The 12,635-nt window shown below is 38.4% G+C and overlaps 1 protein-coding gene across 4 annotated transcripts in view; it reads right to left on the bottom strand.

Moving 5' to 3' along the window:
• Zbtb37 (zinc finger and BTB domain containing 37) overlaps window positions 1-12,635 on the bottom strand; it is a 26,428-nt gene that overhangs the window by 10,682 nt on the left and 3,111 nt on the right. For 2 of the 4 annotated variants that reach the window (XM_010635585.3, XM_010635584.2), the window contains exons 3-4: window positions 11,368-11,467; window positions 7,829-8,066 (exon numbers count right to left, since the gene is read on the bottom strand). In XM_010635585.3, coding sequence (XP_010633887.1) covers window positions 7,829-8,066; window positions 11,368-11,467 — 338 coding nt within the window. Of the gene's footprint in view, window positions 1-3,870; window positions 8,067-11,367; window positions 11,468-12,635 lie in introns of those variants that run through there. The other 2 variants (XM_010635583.2, XM_010635582.2) reach the window with 1 other exon arrangement.

Genomic DNA, 12,635 nt, shown 5'->3' with positions numbered 1-12,635 from the left:
AAAAAAAAAAAAAAAAAAGATAGTAGGAGTTTAAATAAAAGTGACTCAAATCAGACTAATCTAGATCAAAACAAAAAAACTCAAATGATCTTTTTGGTACTGGGGATCAAACTCAGGACCTTGTGCTTGGGAGGCAGGTGATAGAACCACTGAGCTAAATCCCCAGCCCTGATCTTTTTCCTTGAATGCGAAGCTGGTAGCAATTGCTAAATTTAAGAGTACTGGGCCAGGGATTTAGCTCAGTGGCTCTGTGCCTGCCTCATAAGTGTAAGGTCCAGAGTTTGATCTCTGGCACCAAAAAATGAAAAACAGAAAACAAAAAACCAAGATTAGCGACACGTAAAATCAGTCAAAAGATTTTCCTGTATGAAAGGTGATAAAAACGGGATAAACCAATTTGTCATCAAGGCCAAATGATGCCAGAGGAGGCATACTAGAATAAGATAAATAGGTAAAGCTTTACTATCTCCACAACAAAACTCATCTAGCCACATGTTAGAAACTCCTGTAGAGTGATTTAGTAGCCATTTTCTTCCACACCACAGTCACTTATTTTTAAACTTAAAATACAGACGACATCTCTAATAAATCAAGTTCTCTAACAACAAGCTTTTTAGTCCCTATGGAATATTTTAGGCTCATCATGTATAATTATTATGGCTTCACAGCAAAATAAAATCTGCTGCAGGAATTCATCTCATTCTCCTTCTAGATCCTTTACTGACCCATAGTAAATACAATCAATGATTTCTATAGCATTATGAACCGACCACAAGAGTCAAGAAAAAACAAAACAAAACAAAACAGAAACAAAAAACTCTGAAGCTATCTATAGGAAATGAAAGGTGGTCTCAAATCTCTGATACACTTTCATAAAATAGGACATTATTTCCTCTCCCCACAGATCTGAGCTGACCAACAGAATGGCCATAACTGTATGACAGTTTAAGGTCTGGTCTTTACTTACTTACTTACTTATTTATTTAGTTTTGATACCGGGGATTGAACTCGGGTCCTTGCGCTTGCAAGGCAGGCCACCGAACCGCTGAGCTAAATCCCCAGCCCTTAAGGTCTGATCTTTAAGAAGAATGGAACCTTCTGCCCAGCCTCCAGGAAGGCCCAAGCTGCCACAGTATAAGTCAGACTACCTTTAGAGAAAGAACCCAGGACAGTTCTGAGACTCAAAGCAGAGTCCCCCCGAGCCTGACCTCAACACCAAGCTATCAGATGCGAGAGATCATCTGGGACCTACCAGACCAGTCCAACCACGGATGAATAATACCACCAGGTACACTGAGTCACTGCCACAGGGAGAATCACCCAGAAAGGCCTCCCCTTAACTTCTGGTTCACAAATATCATGATATACAAAATGGAGGTTGTTTTAAATTACTAAGCTTTGAGAATAGTTTGTTACACAACAATAAATAAGTGGAAAATTATCTTGCAATTTCTGCCTTGGCAGTAACTCACTCAGACCTACAAAAGTTTTATTCCCCTGAATCAGTGGGCAATAATATCCCCAGCAAATATTTAAATCTGCTCAGAGATCAAATGCATCATCTTTTGAAAAAATCTAATCACTTACTCTTGAATTGCAAATTCATGTAGAGCAACAGTTTACTGGCTCTTGATTAATCCAACTTTTTATAATAAATGCAGTGAGTGTGATGTAGTGAAGACAGTCTGGGCTTCAGAATCAGAATGGTAAGTAGTGTTCCTGCAATTTACAGCCATGGGCTCATCAGTTTGCTCATCCATAAAATGTGGTATAATTACACCCACGAGAGGCAACACAGTCCACGGAGAGCGTTTAGGTGTTAGACTGCCTAGGTCAAACTGGTTCTCTCTCGAAAATGAAGATAACAGCATCTATTTTCAGGGGATTGTCATAGGATTAGATGGGTTGATCAATGTAAGCATATAAACATTCAAAAAAAGTTGGCTATTTTTAGTGCTACTGTTACTAGGATTGAGCACTAATTATACTTAATGCCTCTTAAACACAGTATAGCTAATTCTATCCCCTTCCTTTTGAACTTTTATCTCAGTATAGTGAAAAAATGCAGGCTTTTTAAAAGCATACATCCCAGACACTGATCAAGTGGATTTAGGACTCTTTTTGTATGGAAAGCCACACCAATTTTTTTTTACACAGAATTCAAGCATGCTGTCTGGTACTAAAAAGTACTTAGAATTTACTTAGTGGAACAGATTCTCCGACATATTACCTATCACTACAGTCAAGTGATTAGAATAGATCTGCTCCCAGATTTAATTTCTGGCATTACAAATTAATTCAGATTTAAGATTCACAGTATATTCAGTTGTGATATAGGACATAAGAACTGGAGACAGTAATAGATAGAAAGAGGTCTAAAAAGAAGTCTTCAGATGTTTCATTATATTTAAAACATCCAGGGAGAGACAGAAAAAAAAAGGAAGATTTGGCTTTTTAGTACCCCATGTAAAAATAGAGTAAGTTTACTTCAGGAAATTAAAATGTATAGGATAGGGGAAAAGTACAGGTTTCTAATCTAGGAAAATAGTACTTCCAGTAAGAATTGAAACTATTCAAATTATTTTTTAATTCTAATGGGAAAAAATTCATTCTGACCATCACTATCAAACCAGTTCAAGTTAACTCAGAGGAATGGCAAAACTCACATAAAAACATTGGTTTTAAACAGTATTTTATGCAAACAGGGTGTCCACTTAACACCATATTATCATGCATGGGAATTATTTGATTTGTAGAATTATCTTGTTATAAACAACTACCATACTAAACTTTAATCTATCTGCCCTTTCAAGGCAAAAACAAATAATAAACCCATTTTAAGTGCCCTTTAATCAATGGAAATTCTGAAATAGGAAAACAAAGTGGTTCATGAGAAAAAGATCTAAAAAAAAAATGACAAGCTCTTTAAAGAAACTTATGCATAGCCAGGCATGGTGGTGTATTTTTATAATCAGGAGCCTGAGGCAGAGGAAGGAAAGTTTAAGGCCAGCCTGGGCAACTTCATATGGTCTTATCTCAAAATAAAATATGAAGGGCTGAACATTTGTCTACCATGCACAAGGCCCTGGATTCAGTCTTAGTACTGCAAAAACAAGCAACAAATTAAAACAAAACAAAACATGATGCAAATACAACACTATGAATGTAAAACCTCAACCATACCACTGTAAAAGTAAAATGGCAGAAGTAACAAATTTTGAGGATAAGTACTCCAAATCAAGTTTAGGAACAGTAAACATTTTCTCTCAAATTCCAGACAATAAATATTTTCAAGTTATATGGGCCATGTACTTTTATCATTGCACTAGAAAGAAACCATAATGCATAGAAAGACCTAAATGCATAGGTGTGGCCCTATTCCAATATAATTTTGTTTCTACAAGTAGGTGGCCTGGGATTCGGCTTGAGAGCTGTGGTTTGCTGAACCCTGCAATATTTACCTGACAACTGCTTGCTCCTTTTTGAAATCTTAGCTACCAAAATATTTTAATATTTTAAATTCTTTCTCATATGGCATAAGAGCTCCATTTTCAAAGACTAAGCTCAAAAAAGATTTATCTGTTGTTCCTTGAACAAATACATACACAGATAAGAGGAAAGACATTTGAAAAAGAAGAAAAAAAAATCAAACTTGTTGTAGATGAAAAAAGAAAAACTTCCAGGATTCCAACTCCTTTTGATTAAATGCTTTTCCACCATGATTCAGAAGACTTTTGTCTGCTCCAGTCAATTTCCTTTTCATTATCTATTGCTTTCATTTTTCTTTTTTTTCTATTTTTTTGAGACAAGGTCTTGCTGTATAGTTCAGGCTACCCTCAAACTCACCTCAATCCTCCTGCCTTACTCAGCCTCTAAAGTGCTAGGATTACCAGCATGTACCACCATGCCCGGCTGCTTTCTTTTCTTTACATTGGATAATCTAATTAAATAAAACGTAGTTTTCATGAGCTAAAAACAAAACAGAACAAAAAAGCCCCATAATTAGTGTCAAGTAACAGCTACAACTCTAAAAGTTATTTCATGGCCAAAGAGTATTCAGTTATTAATAGTGAAGTTCCCTATTTCACTCTTCTATTAGACAACTGCAACCTAAACCAGATTTCAACTATGAAGTTAGGGGGAAAACAATCCGTGGCTGCTCTCATACTATCTTTGGAAAGCCATACATGACTTATGGGGGAAATGGAAACATGAAAAAAATGCTACAAAACAGGAAAACTTTCCTTAACTGCTATCTTTCTTCAAATCTCATACAAGCTAAATTATTTTTACATAGTAGACTTAACTCTTTAGTATAATAAAATGGTGTGGGGCAGTTTGCAACTTACATAAAATAAAACTCAGCTTAGAGGTAAATATGGTTCTGAGTAAAAAGAGAACAAGTCATTAGAAAGAGCTTTTCTGCCTAAGTACAGAATTACTGTCATGCCAATGCTGCATTTTATCTTGGTATCAGAGTTTGCACAGACTAAAAGGTGCATTTTAAAATGAAAATAGTATGTGGCCATTTCCCTTTTGCTTAGAATATTGGACAGGTAGGTCTTTTGCTATAAGTGATACTCAATAAATGAAAATCATCCCAGTGTTTAGAATTTCATGGCATTAAGTTTCTTAATGATGATTTAGCTCTCAATGCTAATGCCGTTCCCGTCACAAGGTGACATGTGCAAGTTAAGATTTGGTAATGAGTTTCAGCATCAGCTAACGTCCATTTAAGTACATCCTTAAGATGTATCCTCCATGCACACACGATTACAAGTATTCCTTAATGTACACAGAACTTCACTAACTCCTACAATCCTACAGTGATCTTAGCTAAGAACTAGGACAATGTCACAGTGAACCTGGCTAAGAATCCTGGATATTTAGAATAATATCTCTTCTAACTAAAATAGGGAAATTGCTTTTAGAAGTTTCAATTTGTTTAAAAGCTAGCCTGGCTTAAATTTTCAGGAATTTCATGGCTCTGGCTAGGCCAATTAAGAGAGAACCAGGAAACATGACTGTGCTGATGTGGTTCTAGACAACCAGGAGGCACTCTACTCACAGTATCAGTGCAGTACAAACCCACACAGAAGTGAATGAAGGGGAGGGGAACCTACCAAACACGCACATTATTTCCACACGAATTAGATGTTCCTATTGCATTTAAGACATTTGCTGCAACTCTGAAAGGAATACTAACAAATGCCTCAAAAAGTTTTCTCTTTACAGAAATCACTGTACTTTACCTTTGCAATTTGGTAATAGTTTTAAAAGCTCTATTTTCTCACATGTAATCTAAAAAAACTAACAAAGCAATAAAGAACTTTTCAGCATACTATTTCTCAAAAGTAGGGTGGACTTAACTTTTTTGGTAGGCTTAAAAACGCGATTTAAAGCAGCATATTCTGTACTTTCAGCTCCCTGCCTATTTAACAATGGCAAATTCTGTCCACTGAAAGCCTTGATTACCAGCTGAAATGTTTCCCTAAGGGTTTCAGTCAAATTTCAACTCCACTTCCGTTCCACAGAGCACAACCAATCCCCCTAAGATGGCTCCAGGAGACAGTTTTCAGCCTGTCATGCTGTTATCCAACTAAAGAGGATGCTCCAATCTATATCTCCTAAAAAAATACAGCTCTATTGCTACCTTTAAGGTCAGGCTCTTATCAAATGGTAGCATCGTGACTTTCCTCAAAAAGACAAATTTCTATGCTTTTCCAGAAGAGAAAAGCTTTCTCTGCTGATAGAGTACAGCTGTATGTATATGTGCAATTCTCAGATTGCTTAAAGCTACCCCTTGCATTCCAATTTCTCATCACCAAAAAAGTCATTCTTTACCCATCTCCCACATACTACAAAGCATTCTCAGGAAGGGAGCACACAACTAACATTTTCACAAATGGCTCTCCAGTGCAGGTTTGACTAGCCCCTCTCCCAAATCTCTGTTACAATCATTTATGTCTCTGCACCCAAACAATTTCTTAACCCATTACATACTTAAATATACTTTTTAAAAAATCAAGAGAAACTAGAGTTTTTTTCTCTTGTTCTCTCTGTACTCTTAAATTGTACACATCTATTTGCCTGCATCCTCAGTACTCTTCCTTTTCTCTTCACATGCAAGACAGGGCATCTACACCTCGACATGCTTGCTAAGTTCTCATTCGATGCTGGATTAAGAATCTCAGAAAAACACAGAATTACTAAAAAGGTCCCTTTGAAGTTTTAAAAATCTTAGGAATGATGAAGTTACCAGACCTGATCGAAACTGATCCCTTGATCATTTATTGCAACATGATTGTGCATGATATTTTCCGGTTAAGTGCCCTGTAGTGTATTAAAAAAAAATCAAAGCTCTTGGAGTCACCAGCAAGGTGCTGATGGTTGGTTTATGAATAATTAGCTTTGCAGACCCGAGACAGGTTTAAGTGAGGTTCTTCATTGGACTGAAAATACAAACTACTACATATGTAGAAGGAAATGAAATTGTGGTTGCAGTAGGAAGAATCGTGTTGAGTTTTCTTCAACCACAATATTGCAGAAAAAATGTGTTTAAAACTTCATATAAAAGTTATCAAATATGGACACCTGTGGATTAAAAATACAATCCAGGTTCATTTCACTGGAAAGTTGACGTTTTTGATGTAGAGTATTGCTGTTGTGTGGAAATAGGAGCCAAACAGACTGGATGAAACTTTGGTAGTCAGCCTAACGGGTTAATTCATCTGAACTAGAGCCATTCCCTTAATATCAAGAATGGATAAACACTATGGTTTACAAATATCAGTCAGGAAGCTGCAGTATGGCTCTGTGTTGCTCAACTTTTGCAAAACATACAGACACTTCCTTCCCCGCTCCTCTTTTCCTCAATACAACACTCAAGCCCCCTAATGCAGCAGTACCTACTACACTCTGCTGCTTGTTTCACTTCCAGTTGCCTAAAGTGCTTCAGGTGATGCTGCCCAATAGAACACTGCTCCGAGATGGCTGATGACATGAAACAACCAGGCCAAGTATTGGCTGCCTAGTAAGGGCAAAGAAAAGTCTAACCGTCCAGAACTGTAAGAACCACCAGTATTCATTCACTTTTTTCCTTTATATGTAAAGATTCTGGCAGGGAAGGAATCCTCCTCCTCAGGACTACCTCCTCTCTTGTGGTTGGCTGCTTCGGATGGCTGAGGCTTCTGTTGTATTTTTTAGATACTGGGCAATTACAGCCACCAAGATGATATGGATCTAAGTACAGTGTTCAAACATGACTGGCAGATAAATGACGATTTGTCACAGTTTCATTAAAAAATTTTTTTCTTACAAAGTTAACAAACCAAGGCTGTTGATCCCTGAATTAGAAAGTTGATTTGCTTAATTATTTTCCAAAGTGTGAGGTGGAAGGAGGAGGGGACGAGCCTTTAGTGCTTTTGTATGTTGCTGACCCTTTAGTTTGGCTATATCTTGGGAACATCTGGTCTAGTGATGTGGCATTTTGTGAATCTAAGTACCAGCCCACGGCCCTGATGTGGGCTGCTTACAGCCCAAAGGGGAAGAGGGTCTGCCCCCTCCCCCTCGATATTTCAATCTGGCCCCGTAGTAGACACAGAGCCCTGGGCAGTTTCCCCGGGAGCAACTGTCTCTTCCTGTGAAGGTGACTCTTCCTCAACTTGTCCTCGAGATGTGACAGTTGTTTCAGGAGAGATGCTGTGAGGCCCCTCCAGCGGTATACAGCCAGGGTGGTTTTTGCGAAAGTGCTGATTCAAGATGGCCTGGAAAGGAAAACTTTTGCCACAAACATGACAGTGAAAGGGCTTGTTGCCTGTGTGCTTACGGATATGATACTCCAGCTGATCTTTCCGGGTATACTTCTTGCCACACATGCGGCAAACAAATGGTGTGATCCCCATGTGCAGGCGCATGTGGCGGTCCAGGCTCCCCTTCTGGTTGAAAGACTTGGCGCAGTAGATGCAGGTGAGACGGGGATTATACCGGAACCAACGCTCAGATACTTCTTGTTCCCGGAGATACTCCACATAGCCACTTACCCCCATCATTGCTGACTCTTCTACCTGGGCCAGGAGAGGAAAATAAACAAGAATAAACACGTCTTATGAAATGATACATATTAAAAGCAATCAAATGTATTTTTTGCCTATTACCAAAACACATGCTTGTGTGTTGCTGGGAATCAAGTCCAGGACCTCCACACGCTAGGTGAGGACTCTACCACTGAGCTCTCTCTCAACTCAGGTCCTTGTGCTTGCAAGGCAGGCAGCAGAACCACTGAGATAAATCCCCGCCCTTGAATTTTTATTTTTATTAGAGAACCAAGCAAGAAATCACTACCAAAAAGTAGAGACATTAACACAACAATTTAGGAAGAACCTGAGGCTACACTATAAAAGTGACACAGTAAGTCACTTTCTGGCTGACAAAGTAGATACTTATTAAACTTTTGTTTGCAACAGGAATACCTATGCCCAATTTTGTCACCTCTTGAATTTTAGTCTTGCAACTATATTTTACATAATAAAGTACTTAGGCAGTGCTGGTCTAAAAGAACTTTCTTTGATGATGGATATGTTTTATAATCACCACCCAACACAGGAACTACTGGCCACATGTGGCTTTGGAACACTTAGAACACAGCTGGTGCAACTAAGGAAGTGGATTTATTTTAATGGCTACATGTGAGTCTTAACTGTTCAACCCTTGAACTAACTCACAAGTGTCAGCCTTAACTGTTCAACCCTTGAATGTACATACTGCTTCCCAGTCTCTTGTACACTGCCTCTATTAGAAGTACTCGAGCCGGGGATTTAGCTCAGCGGTTTGGTGGCCTGCCTTGCAAGCGCAAAGACCCGAGTTCAATCCCCAGTACCAAAAAAAAAAAGGAAAACTTTATAGGGCCAGGGATGATACGTGGCTACTGGCGACTATATCAAGACAGTGTTGGGCCAGGGGTTTAGCTCAGTGGCACTGTGCCTGCCTCGCAAGTGCAAGGTCCTGGGTTTGATCCCTGGTACCAGAAAAAAAAAAAAAAAAGATAGTATAGAATATACAGCAGCAAACACTATAAATTATATCTATGGCACTATCCTGACTACCATACTTTACGCAGCAGCAGCTAGCTTTATAAAAATTTACCTAAGTTGTAGGTGAGAGTACATTTTTTTATCTAAACATATTTTGGTATCATGTAAACTCAGTATCATCATTCTAAAGACCACTTGAAGTTCACTTGACCTCAGAGTAAGTTGGCTGGGGATGTGGGCCTCTCCTATTTAAAAACTGGGAGGGGATAGGAATACGTTCCCTTCAATGACTAATTTAGAAGTTTTACATTTATAAATACTTCTGGTTCAAAATTCTATATAAAAAAAAAAACACCATTCAGAAATTACTGACTTTTTAAGCATTTTAATTGCTAAAGTCATTATATTAAAAAGTTTTAGGGCCAGGGATTTAGCTCAGTGGTTTTGCCGCCTGCCTCGCAAGCACAAGGGCCTGAGTTTGATCCTCGGTACCAAAAATAAAACAAAAACAAAAAAAAGTTTTAAAATATGTAGGAGGAAATTATGTGTATCTAGTGGAAGCTAAGGTACCAGTGCAAAGATAAATTATAAAAAAAAAAAAAAAAAAAAGATGTGTCAAAGTTGACTTTGGATTATAGATTTATCTAATTAGCAATTAATCTTATGCCCTTTTAATTTCTAAAAATGTGTTTTCTCTTTCACATGCTAGCTGACAATGCTTTATTTATTTATTTATTTATTTATGTACTTTTTTTTGAGACAGGGTCTTGCTATGTAGTTCAGGGTGGCCTTGAACTCACTAGGTAGCACAGGCTGGCCTCCAACTCTAGGCAATTTTCCTGCCTCAGCCTCCTGAGGGCTGGGATTACAGATGTGTGCCACGATATCTGACCTTGACAGTGCTCTTTTCTAAACTTTTTTTTTTTTTTTTTTTTTTCCCGGTACTGGGAACCAAACTCAGGACCTTGCACTACTTGCCGGGGAGGTGCAGTACCACTGAGTTAAATCCCTGGCCCTATAAAGTATTTCTAATAGAAGCAGTGTACAAGAGATTGGGAAGCAGTATGTAAATTCAAGGGTTGAAGAGTTAAGACTGATACTTGTGAGTTAGTTAAAGGGTTGAACAGTTAAGACTCACATGTAGGCCAGGTTGGCCTCAAACTTGTGCGATCTTCCTGCCTCAGCCTCCCAAGTGCTGGGATTACAGGGGTGAGTGACCATACTCAGTGTTTTGTTTTGTTTTTTATGAATATACACTATGGACTAAGTCCTTGTCAAGGGCAGCAGTGCATCTTTGGTAGTTTTTATTGTTTTGACCTTTATTCATTTTTCTGTGGTATTGGCAACTGAACCAGAGCCTTGCACTTGTTCTATCACTGAGATACAACCCCAGCTGCAGCTCCCCTTAATTTTATTTTGAGGCAGGGTCTTGCTAAATTACCCAGGCTGGTCTCGAATGTTCAATCCTCTTGCCTCAGCCTCCTAAGTAGCTGGGCTTCAGGAGTGTGCCACCACTCCCAGCTGCTCTGAACTTTAAAAAGAGGCAAGGGCAAAAGTTCTGTCACTCAAAGGAGTATCTTTCATTCCTTTCATATTGACAGTACTTTATTAGAATGTAAACTCTATGCACAGAGACATTCTGCATTGCCAAATCACCAGGAATTTGATCGGTGCCTGGTTTAATAACATTTTTCCAATGAATTATTCCATATAATTTAAAATCTATAGAACTTATTTCCATATTTTCTATAACAGTATCAGTCTACATGCCTGACTTGGCCTTCAAAGCCTCTCATTACCCTTATCTTAGTTACTTGTGATTAAACGCAGGGTTTTGCACTGAGCTACACCCCTAGCATTTTTTTTTTTTTTTTTGTGCCAGGAATCAAACTCAGGATCTGCCGCTTGTCAGGCAGGTGCTATGCTACTGAGCTATATCCTTGGCCCCAAAAGTGTATTTCTGGCATACTCACAGAAAATAAAGAAAAAAATACTCATATAATATTTATTTATCATTTGTGGTCCTAGGGATTGAACACTGAACCTCTGCACTGAGCTACATCTCCAGGCCTTTTTATTTTTTTTTATTTTGAGACAGGATCTCTCAGACTCACTAAGTTGTTCAGGCTCACCTCCAAATTTCCATCCTCCCGCCTCAGCCACCCAGAGTGCTGAGATCACAGGACTAATGCCACTGTGCCTGGCTACATATAGTACTTCTTTAATATGTAAATGGTTACCTCTTCTTCATCTTTCTTTTCTTATTCATATTCTGTTCATACACATTGGCAATTCCTCAACCAACACAGCAACCCTATAATCCACAACTACATACCTGTGAGCTGGGTTGCTTGGGCTCATCCATTCTCCCAGGAGACTCACTTCTGGCTCTGTGTCTCTCTGTCAAGGGAACCACATTGCCGGAGGGACTAAATCTGTTGGAAGAGGAGCACAGAGGGACTAACAGAAAAGTAGTGTCAAAGAATTTAAAAGATAGCCAGGTAGGGGGGCACACGCCTCCCGGTAGTCTGGAGGCTGAGGCAGGAGGATCACTGTGAGTTCACGGACAGCCTGGGTTACACATTTTGAGTCCAGCTTGGATAGCATAGTGACACCCTGTCTCAAAGAACCAAAACAAAACAACAAAGAAATAAAAAACAAACAAGTAAAAAAGATGATGCTTCCCTTCTGTATCCTATGTCTGAGGAAGGGAACAGACTAAGCAACACAACTGAGAAAAACTCTTTCATAGAGTCACAGGAGCTGGTTTGAAATAAAGTAAGAAAGGTTTATCTTAGTGCATTTAAAAAATACAAAATGACATAGGACATAGATCATATGAGCTTGTAAAACTAAAGCCAAATAAAAGCTTTCTATCCTTATGTAAGTCCTGGGAGAGGGGTAAAGAATGATTAAAAATTGGGTCTGCTATCTTGTTTTTTCTATTTGACTGCTGTTTTTCCTTCACCAGAGTCTATGACAACCTGTTACATATTTCAGATTGATACTGATTATAGAGATAAAATCTTTTCATTTCAACTGATACTACTGATGATACAGTTCTAACGTAGGATGAAAACTGTTAACACTGGGGCTCAAGAAGCTCTTTGCTTGAATATTTTCATAAAGAGCATACTAAGAGGCTGGGGTTTAGCTCAGTGGTTCTGCTGCCTGCCTTGCAAGCACAAGGACCCAAGTCTGATTCCTGGTACCAAAAAAAAAAAGTATACAAAGGACAATACTCGAGTCAGGACTTCCTGAACTGGACACAGTGGACAGTACTGTCTTAATGTCTGCAATACTTGTACAGTCTCTCAAGATCAGCTAGAAACCAAAGACACAGCTTAAGTTTTATTGCTCAATTTTATTCATAAGAGGTGAAAAAAACATTACCAATATGAATTAGTAATTTTTTCTTTCAATTGACTGAGATTAAAACTAGTGCTGTTTCTTCCAAAAAGAAATGTTCCTACAGTAATAGTGAACCTTTTAGAGTTTTCCATGATTACAAACATCTGGCTGCAAGTGCTGCAGGTTTGCCACCACTGTTCTAACGTATTTAATGTTTTTTTTTTTTTTTTTTTTTTTTTTTTTTTTTTTTTG

The sequence above is a fragment of the Fukomys damarensis genome, unplaced genomic scaffold (genome assembly GCF_012274545.1).
Source record: "Fukomys damarensis isolate Sample0158 unplaced genomic scaffold, DMR_v1.0_HiC HiC_scaffold_11, whole genome shotgun sequence".
NCBI classification, from domain to species: domain Eukaryota; kingdom Metazoa; phylum Chordata; class Mammalia; order Rodentia; family Bathyergidae; genus Fukomys; species Fukomys damarensis.
This window is presented reverse-complemented; position numbering and strand designations above follow the sequence as displayed.